Source organism: Lynx canadensis, chromosome F2 (genome assembly GCF_007474595.2).
Source record: "Lynx canadensis isolate LIC74 chromosome F2, mLynCan4.pri.v2, whole genome shotgun sequence".
NCBI classification, from domain to species: domain Eukaryota; kingdom Metazoa; phylum Chordata; class Mammalia; order Carnivora; family Felidae; genus Lynx; species Lynx canadensis.
The window spans coordinates 8,575,325-8,592,862 of NC_044320.2; the positions used below are offsets into that span (position 1 = coordinate 8,575,325).

Genomic DNA, 17,538 nt, shown 5'->3' on the forward strand with positions numbered 1-17,538 from the left:
GGAATCTGGGGCCTGGCTCTCCTCTGAGCTCTGGTGGCCATTGCCCTGTGTCATTGGATGAGTCATTTCCCCTCTGCGAGCTCAGCCTCTACATCTGTCAGAAGAAGTGGGGCAGAGATGTAAGGTGGGGTGTAGTCCGTGCAAGAAAACGGAACCCACTGAAATAATAAACCCTAAAGCCCAGAGAGCGCTCGGGATGTGCTTGGGCGCCGCTCTAAGCCATTGACCTGCACTGACTCCTGCTTTTCTCGGTCCAGCCCTGAGAGGTAGGTTCCATGCTTATCCCCACACTATAGGGGAGACAGACAGAAGTTTTAAGCAGGGCGGGTTGGATTCGCAGGATCTGGTGCTTGCAAAGTTGCTGGAAAGGTGACAGGAGCGCAGTCCTTGGGTATTTTGGCCCTACTCCTCCAGGCCGAGGTCCAGAGGGCCAGGAAACTACAGGAAGTCAGCAGCCCGGAAGTGAGGGAGGCAGGTGGTTCTGGGCCAAGGTTCAGACTGCGAAGCAGCACCCATCCCTGTGGGAAGGAGGATGGTCCTGCCTCCCTTTTGCCCGTCCAACTACTACTGGCCCGAATCTCAACCGCATCTGGAGCCCTACAGGCAGGGGAAGCTGGGAAACATGGTTCCCAAACTTTCAGGCCCTGGGGGGACACTGAGGAGGGAGGAAAGAGTCCTCACTCCAGTGGACTGGACCCAGCCTAGCGGGCCGTGCAAACAGCAGGATGCCCTCGCGTGTGGACAAGGTTGATGCTCTACAGACTAACCTTTGCGCAGAGAATTGGGGCGGTGTGGGTCTCCATATACTTTGCCGGCTGCTAGCCCCTTCGTGGCTTTGGGACCCCTTCCCTGCAGGTCCTCGGGGGTCGGTGGCCAGTAGAATAGGGAGCAGCCCTTTAAGGAACGGGCATCACGAATGCAGCAAGCTGGAAGCATCATTTTCATGATGCCCCCGGGGTTGTTCATGCCCGATTTCATTTGTTCTTTTTTTTTTTTTTTTTTTTTTTTAATTTTTTTTTTCAACGTTTATTTATTTGGGACAGAGAGAGACAGAGCATGAACGGGGAGGGGCAGAGAGAGAGGAGACACAGAATCGGAAACATGCTCCAGGCTCTGAGCCATCAGCCCAGAGCCCGACGCGGGGCTCGAACTCGCGGACGGCGAGATCGTGACCTGGCTGAAGTCGGAACTCTTACCGCTGCGCCACCCAGGCGCCCCTCATTTGTTCTTTTAAATAAGCCTGCCAGGAGGGCAAACCAGGGTTCTGTCGGATTTTTTTTTTTTTTTTTTTTTTTTTAATAAATGAAGGCCTGAACCTTAGGGAGGGCAGAGAATTGATGTTTATAATGCACCGCCTCTGTGCGAGACCGGCTGATCGCTTCTGTGCGCGTCCTTTTAAATCTACCACAGCCCTCCTGTGTGGGCACTATTAGTCCTGCTTCTTGGATCCAGACAAGTGCCTTTTCCATGAGCACACGACCAGGAATAGGAGGAATTCTCAAGAGCACACGAGCAGGAATGGAAGGAATCGGGATTCGAACCCGGGTCTGTCTGTGTCGTTCTTTCCGACAGCTGTTGACCATGACTACACTAGCAGGTGCCTCACAGAACCAGACGAGGTGGATTCCAAGTGTCCAGTGAACAGGCCGGGGCTGGTGGTAGCAGTTCAGGGAGAAGGGATCTTCTTTGCTAGAAGCGATGGGACCCTTCACTAGCTAGTTCCTGTTTCATGCCACCCTGGGCCCCCAGGCGAAGCCGCCGGGACCCCCAAAGGCCGGGACGTTAGTGGGAGCCAGTTTCCAATGACCCAAAGCCTCGTGGACGCTAAGTCCCCGTAACCGATCGTCATGCCTCGGGGTGGGTTGAGCTGGGAAGTCCTCCTCGCTGTGCCTCTGAAGCTGTGTGTGTGCGGAGGCCCAAGTGAAAGCAGACGGAACCGGGGAAGGGGGTGGCAGACGAGAGAGGCAGCCGCAGCCCTCCACCTGTCCATCTGCCCACCCCGCTGGTATGAGGCGATGCAATCTGTGTGGCACCCCTGGGGCTTCTTTGGGCCCCACCCCCTCCTCCAGGTGTGCCAAGCACCTGATGCACCCAGGAAGCTGTGCCAGGCACCAGGCATCATAGAAGCAGAGGAAAGACTGTGGCCTCCACTTGCAGCTGTGGAGGAAGCTTGTAGACCATTTCTCCCACCGAGGACTATCAAAGCCGGATGAGACAGAAATCCAGCTCTTTGAGGGGCACCTGGGTGGCTCAGTCGGTTAAGCGTCCGACTTGGCTCAGGTCGTGATCTCACAGCTCGTGAGTTTGAGCCCCGCATCGGGTTCTGTGCTGACAGCTCGGAGCCTGGAGCCTGCTTCGGATTCTGTGCCCCCCCTGCCAAAATATAAATGAACATTTAAAAAAAAAAAAAAAAGAAAAGAAAAGAACTCCAGCTCTTTGAAGGTGTTAAGAGAGCAGCAAGGCAGCCAGGACTTGAGAGAGGAAGATCGAGAGAGAAGGGAGAAGAAGGGCTTGAGTCTTACATCGTGCGGCCTTCCTGCCTGAGGGACGTGCTGGCTCGTAGGAGGCTCCAGAGACAAGCAGAGAACAACAGCTCCGTGTTGGGCCGTCTCACAAGGCTGGAGTAAAACTAATTAAATTAAAATGGAACTCGGGACCACCAGGTCAGCCCAACCCTAAGTGACCAAGAACCTAGAGCAAAAGGAACCAGAGAGAAAAGAGGGATCGTCCTGAACCTTTTCTTCCTTCCAAGGCATTTACCAGTATTTTCAGTTGCATGGGACCAGACCCCGAGAACCAAGCTGAAAACAGCAGCCGAGAGGTTAAAAGGCTGGACCCCGCTTCTGATAACCTCACAGTGCAGGGGAGACAGAAATCGAGGTGAGAGCAGGCAAGGAGGAGGGGCCTGGTAGACATCCCCGCTATCCTTTGAGAAGGGCCTCTGAGTGAGGGCAAACCAGAAATGACCAGTCACTGTGAAACTAGAGCGTGGCCCCACTCATCCCAGTCACCAACTGGAACAAAGTCCCTGGTCACGTTCCTCTCCGAATAAGGACAAGCCTGTTTCCAGGGCCTCTGGGCTTTTGGCACATACAGTATGCACAGTTACCAGGCATGCCGGGAGACAGAACCAAATGATGGAAGAGAAATAAAGAGAGAAAACAGACAATAGAAGTAGACCCACATGTTCTCCAAATGTCCACAAGGGACAGACATGATGGTCTTTAAATAAATGTGGTGAATAATTGCAGGACGATAGACAAGAGGGGGAATCTCACCTGAAGAAACAAGAACCCATAAAAGTTTGGCTCAGATGGAAATTCTAGAACTGAAAAATACAATAACTGAAATGAATGCAACACCTAATTCAAAGACATTAGATGCAGAGGGAGAGGGCATGGCAAGGTAGTATGTGGTCTCAAGAAATTGGAAAGACGACAGATTTCAAGCCCAAAGAAATGACAAGAAAGGAGGTGATGAAGATGAGAGCAGTGTTGATGAATAGAGGAGTAGCTGTGGCTGTGGAGAAAGATCTAGAAGGAGCAGCAGAAGGCGGGGGCAGAGTGCTGGCTCTGCCACCATCGCTCTGTGTGACCTTAGACGGTCACTTGCCTTCTCTGAGCCTCAGTTTCCCATGTCAGGAAAATAAGCATGATTATCCATTTGGCCCGGTTTGTGGGGATCCACACGGAGGGGGGTCCCACACGGAGGGGGTCCACACGGAGGGCAGCACTGCACTTCTCCACGCGACGTGCTGATGTACCCACACATCGACTCGCCCCCTTGGTCATTTCACTGGCAACTCTCCTGCGGGGGCTCTGCGGAGAGCCGGGGGCCATCCCAGCCTTGGGGGAATCTGTGCACCGCGGCAGGCGTGAACGGAACAGAAACCCATGCGGTTCACTCACCAGGCTTTCCAAGCATTTAAAACAGCTCATCTGTCAGTGGCTGGTCATCGCCAGCCTCTCCCTGTTGCCAGAGAGGTTTATCCTTGCACAGCACCATCTTGAGGGAAATCGTGACTTTCTGGATCCTTGAAAAGGTGCTAACGTGTGTCACCATTGTGCCAGTGACCCCTTTAGACTGTCACATACACGTTCTCCCGTGCCTCCTCCAGTACAGGCATACCGTGGGATCTCGAGAGTTCAGTTCAGCGCGATCCAGCGGATATCGTAACAAAGTGAGTCAAATGAGTTTTCTGGAGCGTACAGAAGTTATACTTCCACCGGGGGAGTCTGTTATGTGTGCAGTAGCATTATGCCTTAAAAAAACAAGGTGCATACCTTAACGTAGAAATCCTTTTCTGTTAAAAAGTGCTAACCCTCATTTGAGCTTTCAGCCCGCCGTAATCACTGATCACGGGCCATCTTAACAAATCTAATAGTGAAAAAGGTTGAAATATCGCGAGGATGGCCAAAATGTCACGCAGAGATGCGACGTGAGCGAACACTGTTGGGGAACGGCACCGATAGGCTGGCGAGGCACAGGGATGCCGCTGTCCAATTCGCAAGAGACGCGGTATCTGCAAAGTGCGACTAAAGGGAGCGGCTTGTCCCCCAGCACGTGGTTGAGAGGTGCCCGTCACTCTGCAGGCGGGCCAGGGGCCGTGTCCCCGGGGGAGGTGTGGCCGGCCTCCCCTCGCCACGCGCGCGCGGAGGTCTCAGGCCCGTGGCATCTTGGTCCGGGTTCCGCTCCCGGGAGCAGGGCTGGCTTTCCGCCCGTGTGTCACAGGCTGCGTCACTTACTGGAGTAGAGGGCAGTCACGCTTTCCTTGTTTCTTCCCCGGGGCCGGGGAAGGGGTGGAAGGGTGTTCTCGCTTTTCCATTGCTGTGCACGCGAGGGCTTTGGAAAGCACTCACTGATGCTGGCACAGAAGGTCTCTGCTGGGAGGGATCCGGGCGAACGCTCTGGCCTCGGAGATGCGGCTACCGGGACGTGCTGAGTGGACGGGAGGAGGTGTTTGTGGTTCCCCTGCTTCTGTAGCCCAGCCTTGCCCTCTGTTCCCCCCCTCGCTCCAGCCCAGCATCAGCTCAGAGCATGAATATCTGTCCCATAGAGCCAGGACCTTGTAGGGACCCTGACAGCTCATTCAGAACTTTATTTGATCCGTGCGGTCCAACAGTCCTCTATTTGAGTGACTTTGTCTCTGCCCTTGGTGTCGGCGGGTCCCCGTGTCACTCTGAGCAAACTCAGCCTTTCTAGTGGCTTCCACAGTCCCGTGCTCTCCACCCCACCCTCACACATGCCTGTTCCTCTCCTCCACATCGATCCAGGTGGACCAGCCTCCTTTCTCCCAAAGGCACCAGGGCCTTGCATCTGCCTGGGAACCTCCCACCTTAGACTCTTTCTTGATGTGTCCCAACCACCTATCCCAGAGCCTGGAGCATCGCAGAGCCCTAGAAGATATGCAGTGCGTGGATCAGATGACTGGACAAGCCTTGCCTGGGTGACAGCCCAGCAAAGCGGAAAGAACCTGTGATACCAGCCCCGTTTTCCCGTTGAAGAAACGGTTCAGGGAGGGCAGGTGACTTGTTCACGGCCACACAGCAAACGGGCGGTACGGCCTGGTTGAGAATCAGCATCTTCTGATTCTCCATCTGTGCTTTTCTGCCCAGCTCTCCCCTCTGGATGGCTGGCCCTTGTCTTTCCCGGCATCTGCTTCGGCGTTCCTTTGTGCCGTGTGTGTGTGTGTGTGTGTGTGTGTGCCAGGTGACGGGGACCCAACAGTGAGTGAGACTGAGTTCCCGTCCTCGTGAGCTCCCGGCCCAGGGAGGAGACAGATGAGTAAACAGGACACCCGGAATGAAGCCACGTGCTGTGGAAGCCAGAGAGGAGGCGGGCCTTCTTCCGGAGTCCGCACCAGCTGATCCTTGAAGAATGAGTGGGTGGTCTTTCCGCACGGTGGGGTCAGCCTGGGCAGGCGCCCAAAGGCAGGGACAGCTCTGACCTGTGGACCAGTCGCACCGCTTCAAGCGAGAAGCAGTCTGCTTTACAAAATAAAGGGGCTTTGTTACCTGTCTCATGTCACGCAGATGTTAAGGCGGGGGGGGGGGCGCGGACTGCAGGTAAGGCTGGACCAGGTTCAGCACCACCTGCCCCGGTCCCGCTCAGCCCTCGCTTCGTCCGCTTGCGCCAATAAACCGGCCAGCACGACCTTGACTTTTATGTCCAAAAATCAACAGCCAGAGCAAAATCAAGGTTTCTTCGCCTCCTGCAAGTCAGGGGTTTCAGTCTGACTGGAGGACTTAGCACACATAGCCATCCATCCCTGGACCGAGAGGGCCGGGAATCCCCTGCCAGCCAAGTCAAATCCGAGCCCGCCCTTGACGGTAAGCAGGTTAATCTAACTCAAGTGACAGAGCTGCTTCCTCCTGGAAGAGCCGGCCGGGGGGGGGGGTGGCCGGAAGGGACAACTCTGGACACCCGTAGGTCACCAGGACAAGTGGGGTTGTTTTGAACAGTGACAAGTGGCACTGGGCAAATCAAGATGTCCCCTTGCCCGCTGGGCTGAAGATCGGGAAGGTCGTAGAGGGCGGTAGCACATTGGAGCCCTGGATGTCTCCAGGAATGCGCTATGGATTTAATCTGACTTTTGCCCCCCCCCCCTTTTTCTATAGTAATCAATAGCCCTCCAACCGTTACTTTCCTAGAAAAAAAAATGTACCTGTGGCATCTACACATTGGGGATGGGGAGGAATTGACCCGACGGAGATTGGGGCTGGGGCAGGGGACACATGCTAAGCAAAGACCAGAGTCAGTATGCTCAAGTGAAGAGGTATGACCGCCATAAGGTCAGGGACGTCCGGGGACTTGTGCTATGCATATCCGAGGAGTCCCTGTCGGCTTCCTTTGATGAGATCTGCTCCCCCTTTCGGCGCACCCTTCCAGCCGAAGACCAGTTGCCAGATAGCGTATCGCTTCCCGAGCAGAGTCCTTGATCCTGGAACTCCCCTCCCCGCGCGTGGGATCAGAGGGGTGTGGATTTGGATTCAGGACCTGCTTCCTCTTTTCCCATGACCTGCGGAAGGCCATGTGGTCTCCTTGAGCCTGTGTATTCTGAGGACAAAACGGGGGACCCCCGTTTGTCTGGCAGTACACTTTGAGGACTCTTGGACGAGATAGGTACGCAAGAATGATCGACCATCGTGTCCGGCTTTTAGTGGATCATCTAGAATCTTCATTCAGTCATGCGTGGAAAGAGGAAAAGAAAAGCTGAACAGTCACCTAACATCCCAGAAGCTCAGCCTGTCGCATTTTACCTTACCTTTCTAACCACTTCTGAGTGGGGTGTCGTTTTCCCATTTCTCAGAAGAGGAAACTGAGGGCCGGGAAGACTGACGGACTTCCCAAGACCACAGGGCTGGTAAACCAGAACTTGAACCTGGGCCATCGAAAGCCTGCTTCAAAGGGCTGAGGCTGACCGGCAGAGCGTGCATGCCGGGGTGCGCGGAAGCGTAGAATTGTTGTTGAATTCAGAATCCAAAGGACAGTGAAGGAGCGAGAAAGGAGCACGTGCGTAGCGGTCTCTGGGTGCCTGGCGCTGTTCGTGCATTGTTGACTCATTTCACAAACTTCGGTTGAATGCTTACATGTACAAGGCTCTGCTGTGGAGAGATGGGGGGGGGGCAACTTCTGTGTCCCTTAGCAACCTAGCGGAATAGGCGCCAACATCCCGTTAGCCCCAGGCACACCCCGAGGCTCAAGACGGGGAGTAAACCCTCCGTAGCCTCCCACCTCTTGGCTTGACAACAGAGTGGGAGATCACGGAGCTCATCCTGGAGGAGGTGAGGAGAGAGAGATGGGTTTTTATAACAGCTAATGCGATTTCACCCTGTTTTCTTCCTCCTTTTCCGTGCAGGAGACAGACGGCCCTCAGTGCCTTCGTCAAGCAGGCTGCTTAATGGTGACAGCGTGGGAAAGACCGGGTTGTAATTGAGTATCAGCACACATCATCCCTTCCAGAGGACGGTGGCAAAGACACCTTCCCTCTCTCCTGCACCGTGACCCTTCCTTTGAGGTCCTCACCACCAACCCCCTCCGAGAGTCCCTGCCTCTGTCACAAAGATTAATTGCCCCTCAACCCCTTTGGATGGGAACGGAAATCATATTATTAAGTTTGATTAAAGCTTCGAGAGACACTATTGGCTGTTTAAGGACTGCTGACCAAGCCGCCTGCTTATCTCCTGGAAAGACAGATTATATGCGAGGGGAATCAACCTCACCCCGAGTGGTCACTTAGCCGCCGGCCGTCACAGGGTGATGTCCGGCACACTGGGGTGGCCGCTGGCCCGCGGGAGCGAAGTCGGCCGCAGTCCCCCTGGGAGTCCCCGCCTCGCCTTGTGACCGAGCCTCCGTCTCTGGGATTTTTCTTCTGCGTCCCCCCCGCCCCCCACCGCCCCCGCTCCCGGGCGTGATTTCCTCCAGCCCGTCCCTGGGAGGCGTCCTTCCGGACAGAGCAGAAATGGTGACCGTGAGGAAAAGGACTCTCAAAGTGCTTACCCTCCTTGTCCTCTTCATCTTCCTCACCTCCTTCTTCCTGAACTACTCCCACACCACGGTGGCCACCACCTGGTTCCCCAAGCAGATGGTCGTCGAGCTGTCCGAGAACTTCAAGAAGTTCATGAAGTACGCGCACAGGCCCTGCACGTGCGCCCGCTGCATCGGGCAGCAGAGGGTCTCGCCCTGGTTCGACGAGAGGTTCAACCGGTCCATGCAGCCGCTGCTCACGGCCCAGAACGCGCTCCTGGAGGAGGACACCTACAGCTGGTGGCTGGTGAGAGCCGGGGACTGGGTGTGGGTCCGGACTGGGCGGGGGCTGGGCCCCCGGGGGGCCCCGCCAGGCTCCCATTCATTCACCCAACAACTATTGGTCGGGGACCCGCGACGCGTAGATCAGAGCAGAGCGTTCTGCGTTCGTTCCTGTGTCTGCGTAGACGGCTGCCCCAAAACTGGGTGGTTTGAAACAGCAGACACATCACACCAGGCTCAGCCGCCATCTTCACGCGACCCTCTCCTCTGGGTCTCTCTGGGTCTCTGGTCTCTCTCTCTCTGCCTTTCTCTCTAAGGCCACCTGTTACTTGGTTCAGGGGCCTCTAAATCCAGGATGCTCGTTCATGACCCTTTTCCACAAGCGCCCCTTCACAAGTTCGGGAGCTGGGACGTGGTCATAACGTTTGTGCAGGGCCACCGCTCCGCCCGCTAGATATCGAGATGCAAAAAAGAGACACGGTCCCTACTCTCCTGGAACTCTGTTCTGGCTGAGAGAGACAGATCCGAGACGGAGAAGCCAAGCTCAGGGGGAAGTGCCCTGAGGAAGACCAGAGGAGGTTTGTGAGAGGAGCCAGGGGCTCCGTCATGGGCTGTCGGGGAAGGTCTCTGAGGAGGCAGGACTTGAGCTAAGCCCCAGAGGTAGAGGAGGCGCCGGCCACGGAAGGGTCTGGAGAACGTGCCGGAGTCACGGCAGCAGCGAGCACAGGGGCCCTGGGGTGGCGCCCGCTGGGTGTGCTGGCCTGGAGGTGGGTGGCACCACGGTGAGGCGTCGGGTTTGTTCTGTGTGCACCAGGGAGCCTCCGTGGATCTTAGCCAGGGGCGTCCGCGATCCGGTCTAGTGGTCTGAAAGGTTATTCCGGGTGTTGAGCCCCAAAGTGGATTGAAGGGGAGTAAGAAATAATTCCTCCCTTGGAGATTCCTTGGGCCCTTCCTGTATGCCAAGCGCCAGCATATGGAGATGGAAAAGTCTTCCCTTTCTTGGGTTGCAGGGGTGGCGAGGGAGGAGACGGACAGCCGCACGCCAGGGCGATAGAGCGGTACTTGGGAGGGAGCGCAGGAGATGCACAGGTGCAGAGGAGGGGCGTCAAACCCCACCCTGGGTCTGGGGCTGTCGGAGGAGACCGTGGCCACGCTCATCATAAAAGATTCAGAGAGGTTGTCCGGGTGGGGACCGGAGAAGGGCTCTCCAGGCAGAGGGACCGCTTGGTGCATGGGCCTAGAGGCGTGAGAAAGACCGGTGGGGTTGCTGGAGGCATAGAGCGTCCTGGCTAAAATCCGAATGCGAATGGGGGGTGTGGGGTGTGAGCCATGAGGCCATTGACGTTAGCTCATGAAGGCCTTCATGTATCCTGTTAAGAAGTGGAGTTGAGTGAAGGCTGAGAAAACCAGGGGGGGCTTCCTGTAAGAAGCCGACTTTCCTTTTCAGCAACTCTTTTTTTTTACTTTCTTCTTCTTTTTTTTTTTTGGGTCTATTTTTGGGAGAGAGCGCATGGGGCAGGGGAGAGGCAGAGAGAGAGGTAGACAGAGGATCCGAAGCAGGGTCTGTGCTGACAGCATAAAGCCCGACATGGGGCTCGAGCTCACAAGCTGTGAGATCATGACCTGAGCCAAAATCAGATGCTTAACCGACTGAGCCACCCAGGCGCCCCTCTTTAAGCACCTCTTGCACTCCGGGAGCTTGTGGTCCATTTGGACATCTGAGAAGAGGCTGAAATGACTCAGAAGAAGTGAATCGGAATGCCTGGGCCAAGCCTTGGTTCACTCACTGAGCTGTGTTGATCACGTCAGTGTGCAGGTCCTGGGGTGCGTTCCGGGGAGGTGACAGAACAGAGCAGGCAGGGTCTACACCCCCTCGAAGATTCCAGAGTCTGCTAAAGGGGGCAGTGGACCAAAGCTTGGCCAGGCAGGGTTTTGCCTTCACACTCTTGACACTTGGGCCTGGATACCTCTTTGTTTCTGGGACTGTCGTGCACATCGTAAGACGTTTGGCACAAGTGTCCCTGGCCTCTACCCACTAAATGCCGGCCTCACCCGTCCCCCAGCTGTGAGAACCAAAACGTCTCCAGATGTTACCAGATGACCCTGGCAGGGAACTTCTAGAGTGGACAGCCAGGACGGTATTCATCGACCTCCTTCCCTAAGGCCCTCAGGGAGGGCAGTTTCTAAAATTTGCAGGCTGGGCCGAGCCCAGAATGTACAAAAAGGTGTAAGAAAAGCACATCGGTTTCTCGCTATACCCTAGGTATCTTCACAGAATATGCTCTGTGCCTTCTAGACTTAGAAATCAGGGCGTAGCGTCACGGTCCCTGGGTTTTGCTCCTGACGTTCTAGGTCTTACCAAGAGTGCTTTTGAGTGAACGTCTTCATCTTGCCGAGTCTCAGACTGAGGTTATACCGGCCGCCTTGCCCACGTTCTCTACGACACGGCAAACATTAGCTGCTAACATTTTAAAAAAAAAATTTTTTTTTAATGTTTATTTATTTTTGAGACAGAGAGAGACAGAGCATGAATGGGAGAGGGTCAGAGAGAGAGGGAGACACAGAATCGGAAGCAGGCTCCAGGCTGAGCTGTCAGCACAGAGCCCGACCCGGGGCTCGAACTCACGGACCGCGAGATCATGACCTGAGCCGAAGTCGGACGCCCAACCGACTGAGCCACCCAGGCGCCCCTAGCTGCTAACATTTCTATTTATTTATTTATTTATTTATTTATTTATTTTTTGCTGGCTGAATGGGCAAGTAGTAATGAATTTGCTTTCCGCCCCCCCCCCCCCCCGCGCTTATCAAGGCTGAACATTTTTCCAAGTGACTGTTAGCATTTTATCAAATTGTCCTCCCACGTCCCCACCCCCAGCTCTTATCTACAGCCCTTCTTTTTCTGCAGCTCAGCCCCTGGTGGCCACTTGGAAGAGATGGGCGCTGGGAAGAGGGAGCCCCCGGTGAACAGAAATCGATAGCAACGAGCCGGGCGTTAGAGCTTCCGGGTTCCTTGACGGGATGCGGGCCACATGTCTGGAGTGAAGAAGCAGGACACCACGTCTGACAGGCACCCCTGTTCTGTGGGTGGAGGCCCGGAATATTTGCAGTCAAAAGCAGCTTAGGGATTCCAAGATGCGTCAGGGCTGGGCTTGTGGGCCCCCAGACAGCCGAGGCAAAATGTCCCTGATGCATCCAGACCCAGGGCTCCAACCACAGAGCCCGTGCCTTTAAAATGTCGTGAGCCCGGTCAGAGCCCAGCTGCGGGGCGCTCGGCTGGCAGGGAGCCAGCGGAAGGTGGCTCACACTGTGTGACTCCCACACTCGCCGCGTCCCAGACTCCTCGGAGCCCGGCGTGGAGGCGACGGCTGGAGTCGACACTTCCAGCTCGGTCTGTACCCAGGGAGCACCCAGCCAGGCGAGGCCACTCAGCCACCAGTGGGGGAGCCGGGCCCACAGACCCTTCGTCCCTCCTTCCCCGGGGTTTTGGGAAAGTGCGGAGGATGTGATGTCGGGGCCTGGGGCCGACCAGCCGAGCCGGGGGGACTCTGAGGCCAGAACTGTGGGGTCCCGCGTCTCTGAGCTTCAAGGTCCCCGTGGGTCTCAGGGGCCTCCCGGCAGGTGAAAAACACAAGGCAGATGTAGCTCCGACGGGAGCAGGAAGACCGGGGCAATCGCACAGGGTCCCCCTCGGGCTTGGTGCCCGCCCCCCATCTGCCTGCCCGGTGACCTTCTCCTCCCGCCTCTGTCCCAGGCACCCTGTGTCCCGGCCACATTTCCACTCCTGAGACAGGCCACACGGTGTTGGGGCCCTCCCGCTCCGTGGGGCCCGGGTCCTGCCCCAACCACAGGAGACGTCTTTGCTGCCCGATCATCGTGCTCAGTGCACTTGATAATCGCAGCCCCCATCCAATGCCAAGAGCCACTCTGGCCAAGCTTTCCAGGCACTGCCCTCCAGCCCCCCGACTTCACCACAGCCTGGGAGGTCATCTTAACCTCTGTTTCTCACTGGTGAGGGGCACAGTGGGATCACATTCTAGTGCCTAAGCCCTGGAGCCAGGCCCGGGTACTCATATCTTGGGGGGTCCTGGGGAACCCACTCCACCTCACCGCACCTCAGTGTTCTCATCTGTAAAATGGGTGCCTCGTATCACCTTTCTCGTAGGACGGTTATGGGAAATAAATGAGAAAACGCCTATGAAGAGCTCCGCGCAGGGCCCGGCGTGTAAGAGGAGCCACAGAATGTGTGGGGGGCGCCTGGGTGGCTCAGTCGGTTAAGCTTTCTGACTCTTGGTTTCGAGGTTCAGGTCGCGATCTTGCAGTTCGAGAGTTCAGGCTCTGCGACAGGTGCAGAACCTGCTTGGGATTCTTTGTCTCGCTTGCTCTCTCTCTGCCTCTCCTCTAAATAAATAAATAAATAAATAAATACACAAACTTAAGAAAAAACAAAAAAACAATGCATGCTCCCACCTATGATGGGCTTTCAAAGTCCGGCAAAAGTCCCCGCTCTAACCTGCCCACGCCACACGGCATCGAGCACATGATGGGGGCTCAGCAGCGATGGGTCCCATGGGTGTGTGAATGTGTGTCGACCCTGGTAGAGGACATTCACGTATTCAGCAAGCACAGCAAAGGCACACGGAGCAGGCTACCGAATGTCACGCCTGTGCTTGTGGCTCGGATGCCGAGGGGGCCGGACAGACAAGCCCACAACAGCTGCGGGTCACACGACGCCTGTGCTGAGGGACCCGAGGTTCGCAGCACATGCATAAGGGCCAGGACCAATATCGTGGGGGGTTGTGGGAGGCCTCCCAGGTGCCGCAGGGCAGGCTGGGCCAGGAAGGAGGAGCAGGGTTCACTGGATGGAGAAAGAAGGAGGGATGGGAGGAGAGGGTGCCTCTTTGCAGCACACACGGGGGCTTGCGACAGGGGGCACAGAAGGCCAGACATCACGCCTCCAGGCTGGACTGTCTGTGCTGTGATTCACGCCCCCAAGATCCCCGTGAGATCACGTGCAAGGGCACGTGCAGTGAGGGAGGCTCTCCCAGACTGTGCTCCGAGCGTGAGTGTGCCCAGGATGTGCGCCTCCCTGTCCCAGCCCGCCGAAGTGGGTCCCGCAGTGGAGACGGCATGCCCGGCCCTCCCTCGCTGCAGACAGCGCCCGCCTCTCGCGGACGCATCCCGGACTTGGCCTCTGCTTCCCGACCCCGCCCTGAGTCGCGGGCGTTCTCGAGGTTCCCTGTCCACAGTTGGCAGGTGCCTCCGGAGCACGGACTGGATGCAGACAAGGATACTGGGAAACTCCTCAGGACGAGCGAGGGGGGGAGGGTGAACTTTGAATGCAACGTTCTCTCCGATGCGCAAGTCAGCACCTGGTAGTGCCCTTCCTGTTACTTACAAAAGTCAGGGAGACGCGACAGACTGTTCCTTCCCCAGGGGGACAGGAGCAGGGATGCAGCATTGAGTGCCCTGCCCCGACTGACCCAGCTGGCCGGTGGGTGATTTCGGATTCTAACCTGCAGAAACACAGCCCGGCTTTCCTCCCCCAAGTTCTTCCCGGCTGTGCGGCTGACGCGCCCAAGGGCCTGGCCCCTTCCCCTCTCGGGGCCTCGGGGTCTCCAGCGCTGCCAGGAAAGCCCTGCAGTGGACCCGAGTTGCTGACGTGGGCCATGTGCCGCCTGTGCGTGGCCAGCGGTGTGATTCTAGGTGATGCGAGGGCGTCAGATGCGAGGGTTCCAGAATCGCGCATCTCAGAGCGAGGAAGGGAGTCCGCTGTCATTCTCTCGCTGGGTCTGCAGTCGCGAGGACTTGAACCTGACCCGATGTTTCCTTTTGCACTTCAAACACCTGCCGGCTTTCCTTCTAACGGAGGGTGGGCATCTTGCCCGGGGCAAGCAACCGAATGAGCCGAAATGAAATAACGTTATTTTGTTTTCATTGTTTTCTGCAATTACTTTCTTCTTCTTCTTTTCTTCTTCTTCTTCTTCTTCTTCTTCTTCTTCTTCTTCTTCTTCTATTCTCCTTCTCCTCCTCCTCCTCCTCCTCCTCCTTCTCCTTCTTCTCCGGCCAAGTAATCCTTGCTGTCCCTTTGTGGTGGGGATGTGAGAGTTCCTTTTAAAATGAACTTACTTTTTTTTTTTCCTGCAATGAGTCATGAATGATGAGTAAGTCAGTAATAGCCGGGCTCAAGAGGATGCTGTGCTGTGCTCCCGAGTCACGTCCCCTGCTGGCTTCAAGCCCCGGGGCCTCCGAGGCAAAGCACGCACACATGTGATATACTAGGTGCTCAGTAAATACTGCTGAGCGCTGGATTGAAGAATGCCACGTCACCCCTGAATCCACAGACTGTGCCAGACTCCCCCGAGGTAATGACACAATGTGAGGACGCTGGTCCTGAGCGTGTCTTCGCAGTGCTGGGCGCAAAGGGGCCCTTCCTGGGTGGGGCCGTTTATGGAGGCTCCTGAAGGAGAGCTTGGCTGGGGCCCTCTGCCTGTCCCAGCATTGCCCGGGAGCGGTTGGAAATGCAGGTTCTTGGGCCCAGCCTAGCCCTACTGAGTCGGGCTCCTCGATTCGGGCACTTCCCAGGAGATCTTATCAGAAGCAGGTGTTTAACCTGGAGATTATTCTGTTTTACTGTGTTAAAATGCGCCTAACAGTATTTACTACATTAACCATAAGGTAAGCGTACAATTCAGTGGCTTTAAGCACATTCCCACTGTTGTGTAACCCTCACCACCACCTATAGCCAGCATTTTTTCACTGTGTCCCCCAAACCCTGCACCTGTTAAACCCTAACTCCTCTTCCTCCTCCCGCGGCCCCCGGGCAACCACCATTCTGCCTTCTGTCGCTATGGATCTGACCCCTCAGTATTTGTCTTCTTGTGTCCGGCTTACTTCACCAAGCAGGGGTTTCCAAGGCCCCCCCCATGCTGTAGCGTCTATCAAAATTTCCTTCTTTTTTGTGACCCGAGTGATGTTCCACACCTGCCCTATCCGTTCACCTGTCAGTGGACATTCGGCTTGCGTCCGCTTTACAGCTGCTGTGAATCATGGTGCTGTGAACAGCAGGGTGTCTGCTCGTGACCCTGCTCTCTGTTCTTTTGAGGACGTGCTTTGGGATGGGATTGCCGACTTATGTGGTAGTTCTGTGTTTGTTATGCGCGGTGGCCACCCCATTTTGCATTCCCCGCCAACGGCGTATGTGGGTTCCAGTTTCTCCATACCCTCACCAACGGTTGTTATTTTCTTTCTCTGTGTTTTATGTGTGTGTGCTCAGCGGTCCCGGTCTTATCGCCCATGGCAGGTGCGGAGGACGGGCTGGGGGTTTTAACTAAAGGAGCCATCTGGGCTTACCGATGGGCCTCTCCTTCGGAGATCTGATTCCTTCCGTCACAGGGCGGTGGGGGCCTGCGTGCCTCTGGATCTCCCTATGTGCCCCGTCACTAATGTGCTGGACAACGGCCAAAGCAATCTCTAACCTCTCCTTTCTTTCCCAGTCACTGCCCGGGGCCTGGAGCCGGGAGAGGCTGGTGGGACTCACCCCGCAGCCACCTCCCCCAAGCCCAGGGGCTGGGCTTTCCCGAGGTCTGGGTTCCAAGGGTCTGAGACAGGGGCCGTGTTGTGGGAGAGACTTTACGTTCGGTTTCTAAAAGCCTGGGTTCAAATCCTGGTTTGGATTTGGGACATGTGGTTCCACCAGGCTGGGCCCCAGAACATCCTTATCACCTATGTTCCAGTGTGGTGTGATATATACACAGCGACATGGTGACAGAGTCCGATGGGATGCTCCTTAGGAAATGTCTCCAGGTTCTACCAGGGGTGAGGAAGTCAGAAGTCTCGAGCTTGGTCTTAAAGGGTGAAAGCGATTTGCTAGGCAGACATCGGAGGCCTTGACGCGTCCAGCAAAGGGCTAGTTTCTCAGTCTTGCTGGAGCCCAGTGGTCCCTGGGGGGTGGGGAGTGGGGGGTGGTCAGGAGGAGGAAGGGAGCAGAGGCGGGGGTGGTGGGCACGGAGGGTCACCTGACCTTTCTCTCGTGTGGCTTTCTCATATTACCGGGTCTCGATGCCTCAGTGGCTGGCAGAGTAGCTCGCACACAGTAGGTGCTCAATAAACATTTGCGGATTATGAGTGAGTGATCTTTCCCACCTCCCTGAGGGGTTCCTGGGCTTCCGGAGAGAGCTGTCTGAGCCTCCTCAGTTTCCAGGTGCCCAGCAAAAAGGAAGGTGCCAGGGAGGGACCCAGTGAGCACAGGGGGGGAGCTCCAGGCCCAGTGAGCACAGGCGGGAGCCAGGGGCCCAGTGAGCACAGAGGGAAGGGGCTCCGGGCCCAGTGAGCACAGCGGGGAGGGGCTTGGGGCCCAGTGAACACCGGGGGCAGCTTGGGGCCCAGTGAGCACAGCGGGGAGGGGCTTGGGGCCCAGTGAGCACAGGGGGGAGCTCTGGGCCCAGTGAGCACAGGGAGGAGCTCTGGGCCCAGTGAGCACAGGGGGGAGCTCTGGGCCCAGTGAGCACAGGGGGGAGCTCTGGGCCCAGTGAGCACAGGGAGGAGCCTCTGGGCCCAGTGAGCACAGGGGGGAGCTAGGGGCCCAGTGAGCACAGGGGGGAGCTCTGGGCCCAGTGAGCACAGGGGGGAGCTCTGGGCCCAGTGAGCACAGGGGGGAGCTCTGGGCCCAGTGAGCACAGGGGGGAGCTAGGGGCCCAGTGAGCACAGGGGGGAGCTCTGGGCCCAGTGAGCGCAGGGGGGAGCTAGGGGCCCAGTGAGCACAGGGGGGAGCTCTGGGCCCAGTGAGCACAG

At 56.7% G+C, this 17,538-nt stretch overlaps 1 protein-coding gene across 1 annotated transcript in view; it reads left to right on the forward strand.

Moving 5' to 3' along the window:
• ST3GAL1 (ST3 beta-galactoside alpha-2,3-sialyltransferase 1) overlaps positions 1–17,538 on the forward strand; it is a 95,272-nt gene that overhangs the window by 67,756 nt on the left and 9,978 nt on the right. Inside the window, 1 exon segment of the mRNA XM_030303993.1 lies at positions 7,859–8,773. Coding sequence (XP_030159853.1) covers positions 8,462–8,773 — 312 coding nt within the window. The 5' untranslated portion in view covers positions 7,859–8,461.